The 20,595-nt window shown below is 38.8% G+C and overlaps 1 protein-coding gene across 3 annotated transcripts; it reads left to right on the top strand.

Annotated features, from left to right (window-relative positions):
* Positions 1 to 851: 851 nt before the first annotated feature.
* Positions 852 to 19,451, top strand: hnrnpul1l (heterogeneous nuclear ribonucleoprotein U-like 1 like). 3 transcript variants are annotated; one of them, XM_067405698.1, is made up of 17 exons: positions 852 to 944; positions 1,364 to 1,621; positions 4,691 to 5,113; positions 5,579 to 5,753; positions 5,831 to 5,904; positions 6,771 to 6,910; positions 7,015 to 7,114; positions 7,257 to 7,369; positions 7,489 to 7,755; positions 8,260 to 8,382; positions 9,005 to 9,133; positions 13,745 to 13,913; positions 14,618 to 14,884; positions 16,796 to 16,974; positions 17,070 to 17,249; positions 17,489 to 17,536; positions 19,174 to 19,451. In XM_067405698.1, the coding sequence occupies exons 2-17, from the start codon at positions 1,405 to 1,407 to the stop codon at positions 19,303 to 19,305; spliced, it is 2,736 nt and encodes a 911-aa protein (XP_067261799.1). In that variant the 5' UTR covers positions 852 to 944; positions 1,364 to 1,404; the 3' UTR covers positions 19,306 to 19,451. The 3 variants fall into 3 exon arrangements, 2 of the variants coding, with proteins under 2 accessions (XP_067261799.1, XP_067261800.1); XM_067405699.1 differs by lacking the exon at positions 17,489 to 17,536; XR_010896867.1 differs by lacking the exons at positions 17,070 to 17,249; positions 17,489 to 17,536; positions 19,174 to 19,451 and adding an exon at positions 16,352 to 16,465 and having other exon boundaries at positions 16,796 to 16,935.
* The last annotated feature ends 1,144 nt before the right edge of the window (positions 19,452 to 20,595 follow it).

Raw genomic sequence — 20,595 nt, forward strand, 5'->3', positions numbered from 1 at the left:
AGTATTATGAATCAACGTGTCGAATCATGATTCAGAGCGCCAAAGTCATGTGATTTCAGCAGTTTGACACGCGATCCGAATCATGATTCGACAAACTGATTAATTTATGCTCCAAAGCTTCCTGAAGCAGTGTTTTGAAATCAGCCATCACTAAATAAGTCGTTATTTAGTTTTTTTGGTGCACCGAAAATATTCTCGTTGCTTTATAATATTAATATTGAACCACTGTGCTCACATGAACTGATTTAAATATGTTTTTAGTACCTTTATGGATCTTGAGAGAGGAAATATCATTGCTCCCTATGCAGGCCTCACAGAGCCATTGGATTTCATCAAAAATATCTTAATTTGTGTTCCGAAGATTAATGGTCTTACGTGTGGAATGGCATCAGGGTGAGTAATAAATTACAGTATTTTAATTTTTGGGTGAACTAACCTTTTAATAAAAAATAAAATATATTTAGACAACAACAACAACAAAAAATGTTAACCCTCCTGAGACTCTTGTGCATTTATTTTGGCACTTATCCCAGTTTATGGTTATTTTACGTGGGGCAAAAACAAATGTATTTAATTCAACTTTTTATTTTATTTGAACAAAATTTGACCTACATACATTTCTCTCATTCCTCTGTCCTGGTTCTCTGTGAATTACAAAAAGGACTTTAACAACTACATTAAAGTCCCAGAATTAAAAAAATGTGTATTATTTGTAGTATTTGACATGTTTACATCATGAAAGATTGGGGTGGGACATGGCTGCGTATAACGAATATGATTGGCTACATCCGGCCTTAGACAGACAGCAGATTTAGCCAATCAGCTGCAGGGACCAAGAGCGCTCACACCGTCGCGAGGCGGAGGAAGTGGGCTACCACGGTCACCCTCCATTTTTGATACAACCGTAACGACAATTTGCTTAAAAGGAAAACTGACAGATAAAGGTAAATATGTTGTTTTCTGCAAACACGAGGAAGTATTTATGTTCTGTTTGTGGTCTAAACCGGTATTTACTGATGTTTGTGAATGCATGTGAGGCGGGTGGGATTTGCGCGCAAATTTCTTGACTCCATAGTTCGCTAGTTATCACGAATGCTAAGTGTGCATTAAGCCAGTGGCTATGATGAACCATGCTACTACACTGTTTTGACACTTAAACAAATGGATTTGGTCTATGCATGTTGTTGTATTTAATGTACTAATGTCCAGATACTCTTACAATGCAGTGGAATTACGTTTTAGCTGCAAAGACCTTTGCCTCCGTTAACCAGTTAGCTAGCGGGCTAATATTTTAGCGAAGATGATCCGCTGAGCGCGTACAGTAACCAATCAATGACTCGCGTTTGTTTACTCTGATGTACAGGCGCACAGTTTGGAATAAACTGCTGTAGGGGTGCATGAACAATGAGCGGGCTTAATGTCAAAAAGCTCAAAGTTAATGAGCTGAAAGAAGAGCTCCAGCGCCGAGGCCTGGACACTCGCGGGCTGAAGGCGGATCTGGCGGACAGATTGCAGGCGGCACTGGAGGCCGAGGCGGCGGGGGATGCACCATCAGGCGATCAGGAACAAGACTTTGAGGCTGGCGGGGAGTCTGGAGAGGGGAATGATGATCAGGAGGAAGGTAATACATGTATTTATGTTTATGTTTTGACCTGGCTATGTTCTGAGGCGTTAATCCGTGCTGTTGTTGCAAATGGAGATGTGCTTCACAGAGATTAGGGGAGATTATTATTTATGAGGGGCGCCTGGCAACGTGTTAAACCACCACAGGGGAACCCCTTTGATTTAGGACATCCTTCTGTGAAATAAAACAAGCATTGGTTGATTTTTAAATTTAGGGGCATCTGATAACATCAGTGTTTTCAATTGAGGAAAACTGAAAATTACAGGGAATTTTACAGATGTGATTTCCACATCTCTGGAAAAAATCTTGTAGTAAAAATGATTAAATTCTATGTATAAGTAAACATGTATAAGTAACACTAAACATTATCCTACATGTTGTTAACTAACATTACTCAGTAATTTATTGTATAATTACACAGTACACCTTAAAATTAAGTGTAATCATTGCTTAAAAAATAATCTCTTAAAAAATAAAGTCCTTATTGAGTAATTCTGAATGACTACAAAAGTAATGGAAATTAGTTGAGTAATTTTTAATGATGTATTTAAAAGACATTAAAGGTGCAACATGTAATATTTTTGCAGTAAAATATCCTAAAACCACTAGGCCAGTGTTATATATTTTGTTCACTTGAGTACTTACAATATCCCAAAACTATTTGTAAATCTTGAGAAAATTGTAATTTTAACCAAGGCTCCAGAACGTGTGAGGAGTCCCCTGTCAATTGCGTCATACCCGTGATACCCACGGTTTTATTTTGTAGAAACCATGGAAACACTAAAGACACTTTAATATATTACACATTTTAATAGGCAAGGGAACAACTGTTTTGATATATTTATAGACAGAAAACTAATCATTGTTATATAGCTCAACACGTTTAGTCCTTTTTTCGATTTACCATGCTTTACCATGCCTCAGAGAAAAACACTATTTTGTCAAATAGCTAACATAGCATAATCAGACGCAGGTTTATTTTTATTAACAGTAATTAGGGATGCTCATTTCGGTTAAATTTCTCGACCGACAACCGACGCTCGATATCCGATTATTAACCGTTAACTGATAAGATTATAATATTGTATAGCCTATATAATATGACATATATATGACATTAAATAAAAAATACAATTGACTAGTGTCTGTGTCTTCCACGGGTTTATTTTAACATGCAAACAGCAGCACAGAACAGATAAACAACAGAACCTGGATTCACATTATCAAATTGTCACGCACCTGCAGCGTTTCTGACAACAGAAAAAAATAATTTCAATAAAAGGCATAAAATAAATAGGCCTACACTAAATATTTTTCACTTAAATGTTTAACAAATTAAGATGACAAAACAAAAACACGGTGAATCCATTGAAGTATTTTAGACATTTTTTCCGTCAAATAAAAATAGCAGGCCTACCTCAAGGATTGTTATTGTTATGACCACGGACGGTGCACGTGTGCATACCGAACGCGTCTTTCCGCGCTCATGGGCAGTTTCTTTGAAAGGCTCGCGCACGATACTGAGCGGAATGCGGTAAATGAAGTATACCATGGCCCTAAATTGTAATGGACTGGAGCTCACGGTTCACATCGAGAGAAATGGGAACGCGGGGGTCACCGCGATGCGACCGCAAAAGGCACTTTCACTTTCGTGATCAAAGTGCATGCCACTGATAAGCTTTGTAAATGCAGTATTACAGTAGCATACACATACCAATTAAACGCGCAGGTCTCCTCTCGTGCGTCCTCCCCACTGTGTCGCCGGTCGAGGCAATAATTTTCGTTTCGCTTTTAGATATCTCTTTTATAGATGCCATCAATGCTTTTAACTGTCCATAAACTACAAATCCTCACGAAAACTTCAGTCAAGCCAGCTCGCGCGTCAATCTGAGAGATCAGCCTCTTACCTTAAAGTGTCAAATTTCTCGGTTTCTGAATGGACGGTTTTGCTTGATTGACAAACGCTAACGTTCGGCCACGATTTATATACCATCGACCTGTCCTAAAACGTTAGCACGCTGTGATCGATTGCTTGGAGATCGCGTGTTTCTCTGTTCGAGAGCGCATTTCCTCTTCTTCACATCTGCGACAAAACAGTTTATTATTTATGAACGAAAGCTCACAGAAACGTGAAAATGGTCTCATTTGAAAGAAAATATCCTAAGCTAAAAGATGATATATTGTGACTGATTGAAGCAGCCCTTATCAAAAGTGCGGGGGTCGATTTCTTTCCTGTCCCCGTGCCAACGGCGCGCCTGACCCTTTCTATCGAAATGGTCAGTACTTCTTTTCGCTCGCTTCATTTTGCTTGTTGCTTAGCGAAATATGTCTGGCACGTGTGAAACGCCCCGCGAGTTAACAAATAAGCATATATGTATATATAGCATATTTTTCTTTAACCATGCAGCAAACAGCAAAAAAAAAAAAAAAAACGTTTAACTGATAGTATTAATCGGTTAAAATTCTTACTTTCGGTTAACGGTTAAACGGTCAATGTGAGCATCCCTAACAGTAATACATAATTTTCTCCATCATACAATACGTTTTAAAATGAATTGCATGGCATTTATAATAATAATAATAATGCTACTTAATAATATCTTACTGTACTGTGCAACAGTGTCTCACAGCAGCTGCCGAACGAATGCACAGAGTAACGTTATAACATTTAACACTCTCAAATGTATCTAATATGATAAACAGAGCTGCGTTACCTCATACTCACGATCGGAAAAGCTGAAGTGGCGCCGGTGACTGTGTCATAATAAAAGTTCTGCTGCTCGTGAGGCGTGTGTTGCGCAATCGCTCCAGTGGTCTCATTCAGCTTCATACTGTAGTAACGTTAATAATCTCATCCATGAACATGAGTTCTTCCCGACTCCAATCCCTATTCTTTTGCACCGTCCCTTGAGATGGAGATCACGTCCCAAGTTTCCGCTCTTAAACGCGTCATCAAGCTATGCCTTTGTTTTGAATAGGCTTCTAGTGACCTCTAGCAGACAAAATTATTACATATTTTACCTTTAACGCAACAAAACATTTTAATTCTGTTTCATTTCTACACAGAAGCTGCAGCCAGGGAGCAAGATTATGGAGAAGAATCCAAGGCACAATTTGATGATGGAAACAGCACAGACCTCTACCAGGGTGGATTTGAAGATCAGGGAAATGAGAGTAACGAAGGCAATGAGGACAGCACCGAGACCCCCATACCTGCTTTTGGAACGAGCGATTATTCATCGGATGCGATGCCGGAACAAATGACAGAGCAATACTCCTATGAGCGGGATGATCACCAGGAACCCGAAGCCAAGAAGCCGCGCCATGAGGAACCAGCCGGGCAGCACCATAAAAATCAGGAGGAGATGAAGCAGGAGAATGAGGAGACTCCTTCACATGCAGAGCCACAGATGGAGAAGTCTGATGAGCCGGCGTCCCGGCAGATCCCAGAGGGAGACTCAAGTCAACGCAGCCAGCAGGAAGTGTCTGGTAAGTCTTGTCAAGTGTATGAGCCATAAGGGGAGAATTCTCTAATAGTTGGACCAATTTAGCATAGTGTTTTGTTATACATGCTTTTTTTTTTTTTAAAGCATACTACTGCTAAAAGAATAGTTCATTATAAAAAGAACATTTCCCTTTAACTTGCATTAAATGGGGAAAAATCCCAGAATGTTTTCCTCAAAACCCTTAATTTCTCTTCAGCTGAAGAAAGAAAGTCATGCTTCTCAGATAGCCTCGTGGAGTAAATATCAGGAAATTTTCATTTGAGTGAATTATTCTTTTAACTAACCACACATGCTAAAGCAGATTTTAAGTTAAATTGTTGCCATTTGTGCCACATTTCTATGCCAGTGAGGTTCATGCACATAATTCGTAAGTAGTTAACGTTACTTGTGACCTTACCATTTTTATTTGATGTAGCTTTTGATATATTTTTCAAAAATCTTTTTGTAGGTGAGGAAGTGAAGTCTGAGTATAAGGCCGACGAGGACGTTCCACAGCAGGCAGAGCAGGCCGGTGACTGGGATGCACAGGCCAAATCAGAGGATGATAGATACTCATACAGTCGTAAGAGGTCATATGATGATAGCCGAGGATACGGTTACTATGAGCATCGCGAGGAAAGGAGGTAAGTTATGCGTCCTTGGATTTATTTAATTATTTTTTTGTATTGCTCAATCTCATAGTTCTCTTTGGTTGTTGTAGGGGACGATCACCACAGCCCCCAGCCGAAGAAGAGGAGGAAGACATTGATGATAAACTTGTGGTTATTGACACCTGTGAGTATAATTAAGGAGAGATTTTTTTGTGTGTGTGTGTGTGTGTGTGATGGAGATGTTTGTATTTGCAGTGCTGTATTTTCATTAGGGATGCCCAATACATTCTCGTTAAAATGCTTCAATACCGCGCAGCGTGTGCACAGTGTTTGTGTCCACACAAAGAAGCGCAGACAACAGAACAGACAGAGTGCAGAATGGAGATATCCGAGATTAAATCTGTATCTATGACGTTAATGTATCTAATTAATGGAATATTAAACATAAATTCAATATTTACTCCTTTATAGCTGCGTCATTTGAACTAAAACTCTAAATGTGCACTCTGATATTTAATAAAATATAAAAACATATGATAATTTGCAATTTAACAGACATAATAAAGCATGAAAATTACTATAGGAAATATTGATTACACTTTATTTTAAGGTGTCCTTGTTCCAGTGTAATTTTACATTTAAGAACTGAGTAATATTAAATAACAATATGTACTTACTATAGGGTTATGGTTACAATTAGGGTATGGTTCAGGGTTATTTGCATTTAATTATGTATAATTTACAATATTACAAAGTACATGTAACAAGGACACTGAAATATCTATATACTAAACAAATCAGGCCATCTAAGATGATTCAAATTCTTTTGGTTTCTCTACCAAACATTTATAAAAATTACAAATGGAATAAAAATTCCTGTATCAGCAACTGCCAAAAATGAAAGTATCGGTATCATACTCGTTCTGGAAAATAAGTGGTAATTTCCCTAATTTCCATGGTTCATGGACACAAAACTTATTTTAAATGTGGTTAGTTTCATATCTAGCGTTTCATTCACATCACAATGGCTTCTTGTTTGTTTGTCTTCAGATAACTGTGACCTGCATTTCAAAGTGGCTCGTGACAGATACAGCGGGTACCCTCTGACAATTGAGGGTTTTGCCTTCCTGTGGTCAGGTGCTCGAGCCACTTATGGTGTTGCCAAAGGACGTGTGTGCTTTGAAATGAAGGTAACAAATATCTATGTAATATGACTGATGTAAACCATTGCCTTGTTTGAATGCCTTAGATATCTGTAGAGATACACATCTCTCCTGTCTATTTCTTTGTTTAGATAAATGAGGAAATTTCAGTAAAGCACCTTCCTAGCACTGAGCCTGACCCTCATGTGGTGAGAATCGGATGGTCCTTGGATTCATGCAACACTCAACTTGGTAAATGGCTATGTTTTTCTTTAATAAGATGAATCAAACAGCTGTAGATTTTGCTGGGAAGTGTGAGGATTTTGTTTTGTGTTGTATTAACACTGTAGTTTAACTAATTTATTAATTTTAACTCCTTTTATTTATATTATAGGTGAAGAACCCTTCTCTTTTGGCTATGGAGGAACTGGCAAGAAATCCTCCAACTGTAAATTTGAAGACTATGGGGAAAAGTTCAGTGAAAATGATATCATTGGCTGCTATATTGTAATTGTTTTTCTCTCATACTTCTATATTACATTAAACATGATGCAACTTGATAAGGTCTCAGACTCTATTATTAACCTGATTTCTTTTCTTTTTCCCACTCGGATTGTTTTCCATAGGACTTTGAAAACAGTGAGGAAGTAGAGATGGCGTTCTCCAAGAATGGCAAGTGGCTGGGCCCATGTTTCCGTGTCACCCGAGAGGAACTGGCCGGACGTGCTCTTTTCCCACATGTATTGGTGAAGAACTGTGCCATAGAATTCAACTTTGGACAGAGAGAGGAGCCCTTCTTCCCCCAGCCAGAAGGCTATACTTTCATTCAGGATCTTCAACTGGACGACAGAGTCAGAGGGACACTGGGACCTGCCACTAAAACTGATTGCGAGGTTTGAATTGTCATTTGAAATTTGAGATGAATATTCATTATGTTTTACAGTCTCATCAACAAGGATTTTATAATTTAAAAAAAAAAACAATTCTCTTCAGCTGATGCATCCTATATGTTATTTATCAGTTAAAGGCTATTCAACATAAAAGTATTGTACCAGCTGCACAAAAGGACGCGAATGAGCGCACGATGCACTATTACTATAACAACAACGCTGAAACACAGGCGACTAAAGCACAAAGAATTACAACATTCTATTATGAAAGTGTTCTCATTATAATATTATGTATATGGCAGATTGGCGCTGCGCATCTTGCACTTAATTGTATTCATGATCAAAGTGATTCCAGGTATCACTGCACGCTTTCAAATCCATAGTTTCACTTTTTCACCATACTGTTTTAACGTTTATCAGACCTCAGGTACTGGCCAAAATGCCAGAAAAAAAGAAATATATTTTTTTAGTGTTTTGTAAAATGTTGCCTCAACATTTTCTTCTCAGATCCTGATGATGGTTGGTCTGCCTGGCAGTGGAAAAACCACCTGGGCCCTCAAATATGCAGAAGAGAACCCAGATAAGAAGTACAACATCCTGGGCACAAATGCTATCATGGACAAGATGAAGGTATTGCTGCTGGATATAATCCCTGTTATTATAGCAACTGTGCATTGTAAAGCCATGCTGCTACAGCCATACACATTCAGATGGAAATCTTTGTCCATTGAGTCTTGTGTTGTCAAAAGAACCGACTTCAGTTGGTGAAAATCATCAAAGACATCTATTTACAACATGTTTTTGAAGCGTTGATCATTGTAGCCAATCACAGACATATCTGTCACAGACAAAAACACCAATCAGGTGTTTAAAGCTCAAAATGCTAGGGGAGATACTGATGTTGCCACATTTTTAAACTTTCAGTACTGACTTGGTACCGGAGTCTGTCCTTTTTAATAATGCTAATTGAGTCACATCACTCTGGTCTTCGAGGTCCATTGTCCTTCAATGTTTAGCTTCAACCTAATCAAAACACCTGCTTGTAATTTTCCAGTAATCCTCAATACCTTGATTAGCTGGTTTTATCAAGGTTGTAGCTAAACTCTGCAGGACTATGAGGGCTAGAGTTGCCTAACCTTGGTTAAGAGCAATATAACTCAACTAGTTGTTCAGGCCATCCACCAACTAATCATTTTGGAAATATGTAGTTCCTCCAATTCAAAGACCACACACTGAAGTTCGTTTATGTCAGGTCATGGGACTCCGTCGGCAGCGCAACTATGCCGGACGCTGGGATGTACTTATTCAGCAGGCTACGCAGTGTCTCAACAGACTCATCCAGATTGCTGCCCGCAAGAAGCGGAACTACATCCTGGACCAGGTACTGCCACACTTGCCTATCTCTGCGCTGTTCTCACAGCTAAAGCTCTTCCCTTCCTTTCAACCCTCCTCCCCAAAAAAAAAAACCCCACATCCACTGCTGCTCACTGATGCACATGTTCATTAATGCACTTCTGCTCTCTCTGTAGCTTAGTCCAAAGCATTGGTTAGCCTATTGTGCTCCTGAAAACTTTTTTCCAATCCTTATTTCTTTGTCCTGAACATGTTGCTTAATTATGATTTGTTTTGTTTCGCTTAAACGTTAAAAACGAGCAGGGAAAGAATGCAGTATAGTATGTTGTCACAATGAATATTTTTGATTTTATGTATTGCCTTGTTGTAAAGAGATTTTTGCCACACTGTACAAGTAGTCCATGACATTAGTAAGATGTTGAAAAACAAGTAATCACTGCCTGGTGAGTAAGAAAACACCTTCTGTTGCTATGGTAATTGTAAAGAAAACGAGAACTTTTCATTAGATATACTTGGAACTTTACTTGAATGTTGTTTTTAAAAATGAATGGCAGGTAAGTGGAAACACTAACCTGCTTGAAGTTTGCAGGTGAACAGTTCCAGAGGTTGTAAGGTAAGTAAGGTCAAAGGACATGCTAATGGTTCCTTAAGGAAACTGTGAGTATGAACAGGTTGGTACTAAATGTTTGTCCGTGTCGGGCATTCTGGTCTTTTGAACAATGGGTAAGTTAAGGTAAGTAAGGGGACCCAGGCAGTGCATGTGTTTGAAATACAGAAGTGAAGGTTATTTAAGTAAATTTGTTAACTTTAAGATGATTTCCTAGTTATCAGGACAAAATGTACCAGCAGATAATGCCAAAATCTCAGTCATTGATGTTTAGACATGATTGATGTATTTACATTAAGAGCATGACTGTGTTTGGTTAGTTTAAGAGAAATCGGTAGACTGCAGTATTAGGCTGTCAAATAAGAATTTAATTGGTAACACTTTATTTTAGGGTTCAATTCTCACTTTTAACTAGGGGTTGCACCGACTAGTCGACTTAAATGCTCTGCCATGACTCTTTAAGCTTGACGTCGAGTAGTCGATGGTCCTATAGAGGGCGCAACAGCATAAGAAAGTCCACATTTACGCTCCGTTTCCAAAATGACAAATAAATGCATGCTCCGAGAGCGCTCCACAAAACGTGTGATTATACTATCTGGATACTCAAATTGAACGAGAGAATGCACATTTTAAACAGCTTATTGTACAGGTAAGTTAATTTGCGTTCTAAACTAATGCTTGCCTCACTGTAACACACACGCTTACAGTATAGCTTGTAGACTCGTACATCACGCGCAGAAATGTATTGTCAGCGCTGTTCTGTGATTTCTCAATAAAATAGCTTAGAAACTGAAACGTTCTAGCATATATTTCTTTAACTAAATCCCACAGCTTCACTATAGGGGCTTTTGCACCGGTGGAACCTTTTCATAGTTCCTAGAACTATAGGCTGAAGTACCTGCATTCTGCCATGTTCGCACCACAGGAACTAGGAACAATTTTAGTTCTAGGAACTCCTTTTGGAGGAATTAAATTAGCTCCTATTTGAACTATCAGTGATGTGAGTGTATGTAGGGCCCTATGATTTCCACGATGCAGAAAACGCAGACGGAATCACTGAATCCAATCACTAAAACGGAATTTAGTGTATAACATGGAATGTCACGGAATTTTACATGAATGAATCCAAAGCAGGTCAGTACACTTAAATCAAATCGCGATAGAGACTAGTGTCTGTGAATATTAAACTGCAAAAAGACTATTTAAACATGAATCCTGCGTGTCCGTGTGCCTCTGAAATGAATGATGCAGAAGCGTGGTTTAATTTCCTTCTCACATACGCTGAAGCACGTGCGACGCTTGCGGTGTTTTCATCCTCTGTCACCTCACTATATGAGGAAATGAACGCACAAAATTAATCTCCAGAACCGCTCTGAATGTCACTTCATCAGCATTTAACTGCTTCATCTGAGAAAACTATCGTCATAAACTCAAAGCACTCGACAGCACGTTAACATAAAAGTTTGATTTAGCTTGACAGGATGAAACATTAGAGTTGTACAGTAGAATTCAGAATTATCTGTTTTTCTTCCATGTTTTAATTTTAACCGTAAAGCTCTGTTGTGCAGCACATTTTTTGACAAATTAATTTCATGATTAAAAGATAACAGTTAGTTTATGCGTTCATTTGATTGCCGGAAAAATTAAAATACAGAATTTCTGAAAAAACAAAACATTTCTTTAAAAGACAATTTTAATTAATGTTGTTTTTAAGAATTCAATTAATTAGACATGCTTTTTGATTCATTTATTTATTTCAAATACGCTGTTTGAAAGTTAGTCGGGCGAGTCCAACAACAAATGTCTAACCAATCAGCATCGGGGGACGTATAACCCGTCGAGGAGAGAGAATGAGCAAGAGGGAGATTTGAAAATAAGGGAAAAAAACTGCAGAACGAGAAATGGGACACCATACAAATCAGCTCAAAAGAATATCACTGGAATGAAGGTTTATGTCTGGGCAAGTGCATTAGGACCTGTGTTTATATTAGAAAAGCTTTCCAGCGCTGGAGAGAGCTAAGAGGGAAGGTCTGAACTTCTTTGATCTCGCTTATCATGTGAGTACACTGGGTTTTGATTGTCTGGAGCTGCGGTGCAGTTTGCGACTAACAAACGAACACTTCATTTTTTTTGTGCTTCCTTGTCCTTTCATCAATTGCGTTTTAATTTTTGTGAAGCATTTTGTTGCACGTCAGCTGTGATAAACAGACATCCACTCGCATCGCGTGTGTGACAGCGGCTAGATAGTGAGAGTTTTGCAGGTAAATGACTGCATACTGACGACTGCTAGAGAATGCAGTGCTTGGCGTCATTGGTAGTGTATTCGCCTCGCATGCCAGCAGCGTTCGGGCAGCGGTTTGAGTCCGACTCTGAGCAGGGTGGTTAGAATTGGAGTGGAGTTTTGGAGGCATATCAACAATATCCAACGGCTTAGTTCAAATACCACTTACTGTACCTTTAAAGCATTAAAATGGAACCCAGAAAACAGAACTTGGTAAAAAATTTGAGGAAAAAATAAAACCTATATCATAGGGCCCTAATAAAATGTATTTTTTTTTTGTTGGTAAATTGGATGTTTCATTATTTCAATTAATTAGACATGGTTTTTGATTACTAAAATTTAATTTAACCATTAAAATGGAGTCCAAAAAAAAAACTGAAAATCCAGAAAAATGAAAACGGAAAAAAGCGGAAATTGGGAAAAAAATAAAACTGATTTCATAGGGCCCTATGTATGTTGATGTCATGTCAAACACTGGCACCAGGCATTTTTAAAAAGACGTGTAAACATATATACTTCACGAACATGGAAAACGGTGATATAGCATTTTCCAGTTGTCTGCAGGGTTGTTCTTTTTTCCACCTCTATGATATGTAAAACTGAAAGTTGTCATAGGACATTTAGTCTGCTAGCCCCACTTTTTGCTCTTTTAGTCATGTAAATAATGCATTTACATTCCATCTCCGTTATCACGAAACCCACGACACACTATAAACACGGCTCTGATCACGGCTTCTTCCATTCACCAGTTTTTAGCGTTTGTAAATGCTGCGCTTAAAGATGCTTCTGTCGGTCGCTTCACAGTTCCTATTCCCGGTGCAGGGACTTATCCTAGTGGCTATTTCCTAGAACTATTCGGTGTGAAAGCCCCTTATTATTAGAGACGCTGCACAGGTAGAATTAATTCACACACGCAATCGCTTGCTCACTAATGCATTCATATAAATGTAATCTAACTGTATTCATCTGTATTTGATAAAGACAAGAACTGATAAAAATTAGCTGTTATGTAAGAGCAATAGGCATGTGGGCAGCGCAGTGTCATATGCTATAGCTGTGCACAAGGCAACGAGTTCAAGTCTCAGCTGTCAGCTGAAGGTTCTAGCTTACGTTGACTGGACTTCCATCACATTAATAAACTTTTAAAAAGTCGTTCAACCCCTACCTTTAACTAGTTGCTTATTAGCATGCATATTACTAGGATATTGGCTGTTTTTTATTCATTTTAAAGCACATATTAATGTCTTATTCTGCATGATCATATTCTACATTCCTTAATCCTACCCAATACCTTTAATACCTAAACTTGAACACTACAGAAACTACCTTACTAACTATTAATAAGGAAATTAGGAGTTTGAGGCAAGTTGTAGTTAATAGCGAATGTGTCCCTATACTGAAGTGTTACCATTAATTTCATGTAACTTGGATCTTTTATAGTATAGTGAGAAAGTGATACACCAGTTGTTTGTAACTAGCTTCTGTTAAAAGTGCTAGTTTGAGGGAAGCAGTAAGGGTCCCCTGTACAATGTCAGTCATTCATAAACTCTAATGTGTCGCACAGTTCACGGTAAGTCAGGTGGGGTTGTGAGAGACAACCGCTAGTCATTCCAGAGCAGTAACTATAGAATGAAAAAAAAACTCTCTCACTTTCATCGTTGCAGGAATCCAATTCCCCTCCTATGGAACGCAAAGCCGTAACAAAAGCAAATAATGAACAGCTTCTACTTCTTTCTTGTCACCATTGCTAGACAAATGTATATGGATCAGCCCAGAGACGAAAAATGCGTCCTTTTGAAGGTTTTCAACGCAAGGCTATTGTAATTTGTCCCACGGATGAGGATTTAAAAGAGCGAACGTTAAAGCGAACTGATGAGGAAGGGAAGGATGTTCCCGATCATGCTGTGTTAGAAATGAAAGGTAGGAATGCCACGGATAACCAAAACAAATGTTCAAAACTACACACCAGATCTGCTTTTGCTGTTTGTTTTTTTTGTTTCTTTATTTTAAGACTTGGAAGAACCCACCCGTCCCTCCTTCTGTTAAACCTTTTTGCCAGATAAAAGAGCACCTCTCTCCTTTTTTTTCATCTCTTCCTGCCCTGTTAACCACATTTTCTTACATTATCTCATGCCATTTCTCACCACTGAAATCCAGCTCAGATAATGAGGATTGAGGAACAGAATTGCTGCAATTGGCTCAGGCTCTCCAATTCACTTCAGCAACTGAGCAGTTTGTATTGGCTGTATTAATAAATGTTAAATTATTGGACCGATGTCCTCAGCTAGTAACTTATAATTTTGCAGGGACACCTTTTATCATAACACTCTTTTTCTGGCAACTGTTTTTAGTTTAATTTCATTCCCTACGACCCCCATACATTGTCCTCATATTCCTACTCTGGGACAAGGGTTTTCTTACCCAGCTAAGGCAACGTTTGTCCTAGAGCATGTTACTGTTATCACCACATGATCCAGTTCTCTCTCTTTTACTCTCTCTGTCTCCTTGTTCTGTCCCCTCCCCTGTATTTTTGCTGTCACCATTGTATGGTGCTGATTATGATTCTCTTTGTCTTTCGCCGGCACGGCGGTTCTGTCCCTCATTGCATGCCTCTGCTCCCGCAGCAAACTTTGTTCTGCCCGACGCTGGCGAGTTCCTGGACGAGGTGCGATTCATAGAGCTTCAGCGGGAAGAAGCCGACGCTCTCGTCAAGCAGTACAACGAAGAAGGCCGTAAAGCAGGCCCTCCCCCGGAGAAGCGCTTTGATAACCGCCAGGGTGGTTTCCGCGGCCGTAGCAACTTCCAGCGCTATGACAATCGTAGTGGACCTCAGGGTGGTAGAGGTGGCTACCAGAACCGAGGCGGCTCTGGAGGTGGAGGCTTCCGAGGAGGTAAGTGTGTTGAATTTGCTAGTTCTGTTTTACAAGTTTGGGGTTAATAAATGACAAAAAATAATACTTTTTTTCAGCAAGGACACATTATATTTACAAAAGTTTCAGGAGAGACACTTATAATGTTACATACAATATTTATTTCAAATTAAGTGCTTTATAAATGGAAAAACTGATGCTTTTTTAATAGAAAAACTTTCTATTCATCAAAGAATCCTGAGCAAAACTATCACTGTTTCCAAAAATATCAGCAGCAAAACTGTTTTCAAAATTGCTATTGCTTTTCTTGAGCAGAAAATCAGCATATTAGAATAATTTCTGAAGGATCATATGACACTGAAGTAATGATGCTGAAAATTCCACTTTGCATCATAGGAATAAATTACAATTTTAAATAGAAAATTATTATTGTGAAATATTATTACAATATGAAATAATAATGCTTTTAATCTGTTTTTGATTAAATAAATGAAGACTTTGAACTAAAGAATCTTCTTTCAAAAACATTAAATATTACTGACAAAAATTTAGAATTGTCATGTGTATACATTTATTACAGCTATTACACTGGAATACTTGGTTCTGATTGGTCAGCTGTGGCATTGAGGTGTGATTTATTTTTTTTTAAACCCGGCGCATCATCAGTGGCAACACTGTATATCAGTACTCTCACCTGGTTTACTGAAACCAGCGCTACTCTCATGTCCCTCAAATCACACCATCACACCTGCCGCCATTTTACATCTAAGTTATGGTTTATACTGAAAACGATCTCTGAGAACTTTAGTATTACTAGTACTGTAATACTGTTGCAGTGTTTGTTATAGTCCCATTGATTTGAACTTTGTAATTGACTGTTTCTTAAAGGGATAGTTGACTGAAAAATAAAAATTTGATGTTTATCTGCTTACCCCCAGGGCATCGAAGATGTGGGTGACTTTGTTTCTTCAGTAGAACACAAATGATGATTTTTAGTTCCAACCGTTGCCGTCTGTCAGTCGTATAATGCGTGTCAATAGGAACTCCATCTATAAGAGTCAAAAAAACATGCACAGACAAATCCAAATTAAACCCTGCGGCTCGTGACGACACATTGATATCCTAAGACACGAAACGATTGGTTTATATGAGAAACCGAACAGTATTTACATCATTTTTTACCTCTAATACACCACTATGTCCAACTGCGGTCAGCATCCGGTTATTGATGTCTAAATGTGCTTTGAGGCCGGAAGAGATCTCTCGAGCTTTGCTTCAATGAGTGCGACAGATCACTTCCGTTGTCAGAGCGCGATCAGACCTCACACACTGGATGCTCAAGGCTGTTGGACATAGTGGTGTATTAGATGTAAAAAATGATATAAATACTGTTTGGTTTCTCGCACAAACTGATTGTTTAGTGTCTTAGGACATCAATGCAGGGTTTAATTTGTCTGCATGTTTTTTTTTTTTTTTTTACTCTTATAGATTGTGTTGCCATTGACACATTATACGGCTGAGAGACGGCAACGGTTGGACTTAAAAATCATCATTTGTGGTGTTCTGAAGAAACAAAGTCACCTACATCTTCGATGCCCTGGGGTAAGCAGATAAACATTAAATTTTCATTTTTGGGTTAACTATCCCTTTAATGAAAGCTTTAAGAGAATATACAGGCAAAATCATAAATTAATATCTAAATCAATGGCTCTTGTCCATGTACTAGCAGGAGAATGTGCAGGCAGCCGGCGTTATCACAAAGAAACCCCTTCAGGGTGATACGAGTTATCCTAATCATATCATAGTCTGGCTTTATTTTGTGATTTAATTACCAGCTTTTTATACAGTTATTCCTTACTTATTGTTCAGCATTGCTGGTTAGATATTGCCTACAAGAACTAGATGTTGATAATCACTCAACTAATTAATTAGGATACAACCGTGGAGGCTACAACCAGAACCGCTGGGGAACTAACTACAGGGATGGAGGCTCAGGAGGCCGTGGTGGATACAACCGCAACCAGCAGTCTGGAGGCAGTTACAACCACAATCGCCAGGGCTCCTACAACAAGAGTAGCTCTGGAGCAAGTGGAGGCTACAGCCAATCACAGGTACCAGGACAGGGCTTACATTACCCAAGAATCAGCTTATGAATCCAGCAGGATTTGTACTTATCGCTTGCATGTTGTTCTCTCTTTTTCTGTAGCCTCAGTCTTACAATCAAGGCTACAATCAGGGCTACAACCAGAGCAACTACAACCAAGGGTACAACTATGGCAACTACAGTCAGTACCCAGGATACAGCCAGAGCTACAGTCAAACTCCAGCGCCCACAGGACAGACCTACAACCAGCAGCAGCAGAGCTACAATCAGCAGTACCAGCAGGTGAGATCATCAGTGGTAGAAACTGCATACAGGCTCCAGGGTCAGACATTAACTTTTCCATTAAGGGGCAATATTTGCTCCCTGGCATTGATTTCCAGGGGCATTATTTTTATCTCTGTATGGGCAATTATTTATGATTACTTTTATTAAATTCATCTGTGTTGTCTTTTGTCATATACTGTAATTTAATGAATAACTTCAATCAGAATACTAAAACAAAATTTTATCAACATCAACAGAAGCCATCTTTACACGGCAAAGATGGAACAGAAGCTGCATCTGACATGGCATGTTTATTTACACAGACTTTAATGCTGTTCAAAGGCAGCAATCATGTATTTAAACAACAGTTGCCTAAATAAAATTGTTCTTATAAATTATAAATTTAAAAACAGGGACTCATTATAGGGTAGGGCTGCAAATGTATTACATAAGTTAAAATTGTCAGTGATTGCTTTTGATATTATAATTTTGATATTATTAATGTTGATTAATAGAATACATAGTTTTTGCATTTGGGGAAACGGCACGTCATATTTTTGTAGGCTAAAAAAAAATAAGTTCCGGGAAAAGTACTACCTTGTTAGCAGTTACTTTCAGGGTGTACTCACACTAGGCGCTCTGAACCGTGCCCGAGCACGTTTGACCCCTAAAGCCCGGTTCGTTTGAGAAGTGTGATCGCTCCGTTCCGTGCCCGGTTCGTTTAGCCGGCCCTGTCCCGCTTGGAAGAGGTGGGCCAGAGCACGGTTCGCGTGCAGTGTGAGCGCTAACCATGCCTGAGCATATCACATATACTACTTTTGTGTGTGCTACTGTCATCATTATGACAGCAAACATCTTTATTACTGCTTTGATAGTACACTTATCAATTTGTGTAATTAATTCGAATGTATTTGGGTTTATAACTGGTCTGATTCTCACCTTATTGATGAACAGGAATTGTATTTTGCGAGTAAAGCTGCAAATTCCTCCATTAACGTCAGCTGGCTTCGTAATTAATCCTCTCATACGTGCTTTTGAAAATCGCTGCATGGCATAAATTATAAATTAGCCTATATATTAGGCAGTATCTTAGCGAAAGTGCGTTTCTACATGTTTTCTTCCATTCAGAAAGTTGCATCATATATGACGTAAGTGTGCTCCGGCTTGGAACGGTGAAGGCAATGTGAGTGCGGGGGAGGGGGGAGGGGGGACAATCGCACGCGGGCTCGGTTCAAGGCCACCGTACCTAGTGTGAGTACACCCTCGGAGGGGGGAATTTTTTACCTGGAACTTCATTTAGACCCTAAAACACACTGAGTACCACCCTGAAGTTCCTAGTTCCTGGGGAAAGTTCCTGCGGTGGAAATGTGGCTTAAAAACAGTTATTCAAACTGGGAATAAATTATATACAGGAAGTGACGGTACCTTCCCTATCACTGAAGCGGTGCATGACTTCAGTCTAGTGTTTAAAGTCTTGTTACAATAGGTGAAGCTGTATACACTACAACATTAATCTTACTAGCATCATATCTGCACTTGGTTGTTTGTTGAGAGAATCCGCGAGAGTGCAGAATTCAGTCGGTGAGTGTGCGCACTGAACAAAACGGCCTTTACAGCGGTAACTACTCTAAACGCCTCTGATTGGCCATTGCATTCATATCGCAACCGAACCGTGTAATTGGTTATAATGCTCAAAGCTACAAAAACATAAAAAGAAATCTGATGCAACGTGAGCAGATCTTAATGTAGTGCTGCAGTTGGCACTTCGAATCATTTTCACGTTTCTTTTCAGTTCCAACAGCCATACAAGATTTAAAAGTATAATTGTGCCGTTTTTTCCCAGATGTCCCTGTTAATTTTTGTATTGTATTGTATTGTATTGTATTGTATTGTATTGTATTTTTGATGCATGTATTTTTATACGTTGTATTCCTTCCCTCAGTACGCTCAGCAGTGGCAGCAGTACTACCAGAACCAGAGCCAGTGGAACCAGTACTATAACCAATACGGCAATTACGGCAGCTATAACCAGCAGGGTGCCCAAGGCAGCCAGGGTGCCCAGGGAACACAGTAGTAGCATCGCAGCCGCTTCAGACGGCCCATTCCCTAAGCAGCATTCCTCATGCCTTTTTTGTGATCCTTCCCAGTCTTACCCCCTTTTTTTCCCCCCTGCTCTCTGTAAAAGTTTATTCTCTCCATATTTATGCCATCCTTAAAGGTAGTCACATTTCTGTGGCCATCCATTGCTCTATTTGAGTTTTGGTGGCAAGTATCCCTTTTTAGCTCTTCTAATAAATATTTGTTTACATGCTTGATCTTCTTTTTTTTTTTTTCTCTCTTCTTCTCTGTGTACTTGTAGATGACAGGTTTGACTTTTGAATTTAGTAATGTGTGGTTTAGTCCGCTCCAAAAAGCTCACACACTATGATGTGCTTGAATGTTTCAAAATAGAGCAGGAAAAATTTGAGGAAGCTCGCTTAGATTTACATCTGATGTATAGAGAGAGAGGCAGGGTGTTTGTGTTCCAATAGTTTTACCACTGATTTTATTTTATTTTTTATCTTGTAAGATTAAAGAACCACATTTTGCGGTAGATGGTTATGGGTATTCTGTATATGATCATATGCCTGTATGTACACATTGATGTAAGACCATGTAACACTTTTGTCTTGGTACATCATATTGGAAATTTTAATAACCTAAATCTTGAATAACACTTTTCTGATGTCTGATGAAGGTTATCATTTTCCTTTTTTATATAGCATTTTTAAAACGACTCTGATTGGTCTGATGCACATCTATTCCCATGTTTCAAATTAGTAATGATCCAAAATAGTTCCTTGTGTGGATATGTTTTTACCTTGTGTCTTGTCTGTAAAGCAGTATCTGCATATGGTTTTGTGTCAAATCAAAATGCATTATTTTGTATTTGAGAATATAATCAGAAGAAACCATCCTGTGTTCTGTGTTGCTTTTTTTTTTTTTTTTTTAGGAATGCTTGCTTTCATCACTTTTTAAAGGTACACTATGCAACTTTTGGGCCTTTAGCAGATAAAAGACTCTCCCACACAATACACTCAGTAGCCAGACAACTTTTGTCTATTTATGAATTTGATGAGACGCGAGTGATGTACACATTTTGGTCTCGCTTGGTATAAACCCCTAACCGGATTCACTATTGTAAGCCTAAGACAAATGCGTTTTGGATGAAGTATTGATGTGTTGACGTGAGGATGCTGCAGGTGACTGATCATTTATAGTCTGTTCTCACAGCAGACTATCATTTTGATAGCGGATTGTAATCCAGAAAGATCCAAATGAAAATCAACAACTGGAGATTCACCCGTAGTTAAAGCAAAAGACT

The sequence above is a fragment of the Chanodichthys erythropterus genome, chromosome 13, assembly GCF_024489055.1.
Source record: "Chanodichthys erythropterus isolate Z2021 chromosome 13, ASM2448905v1, whole genome shotgun sequence".
Lineage (NCBI taxonomy): Eukaryota > Metazoa > Chordata > Actinopteri > Cypriniformes > Xenocyprididae > Chanodichthys > Chanodichthys erythropterus.

Excerpts from the sequence above, each read along its gene's own strand:
- hnrnpul1l (XM_067405698.1), top strand. The coding sequence starts at position 1,405 with ATGAGCGGGCTTAATGTCAAAAAGCTCAAAGTTAATGAGCTGAAAGAA. Across the intron at positions 6,911-7,014 it reads GTGTGTGCTTTGAAATGAAG|ATAAATGAGGAAATTTCAGT; the intron begins GTAACAAATATC and ends TTCTTTGTTTAG. Across the intron at positions 14,885-16,795 it reads AGGTGGAGGCTTCCGAGGAG|GATACAACCGTGGAGGCTAC; the intron begins GTAAGTGTGTTG and ends CTAATTAATTAG.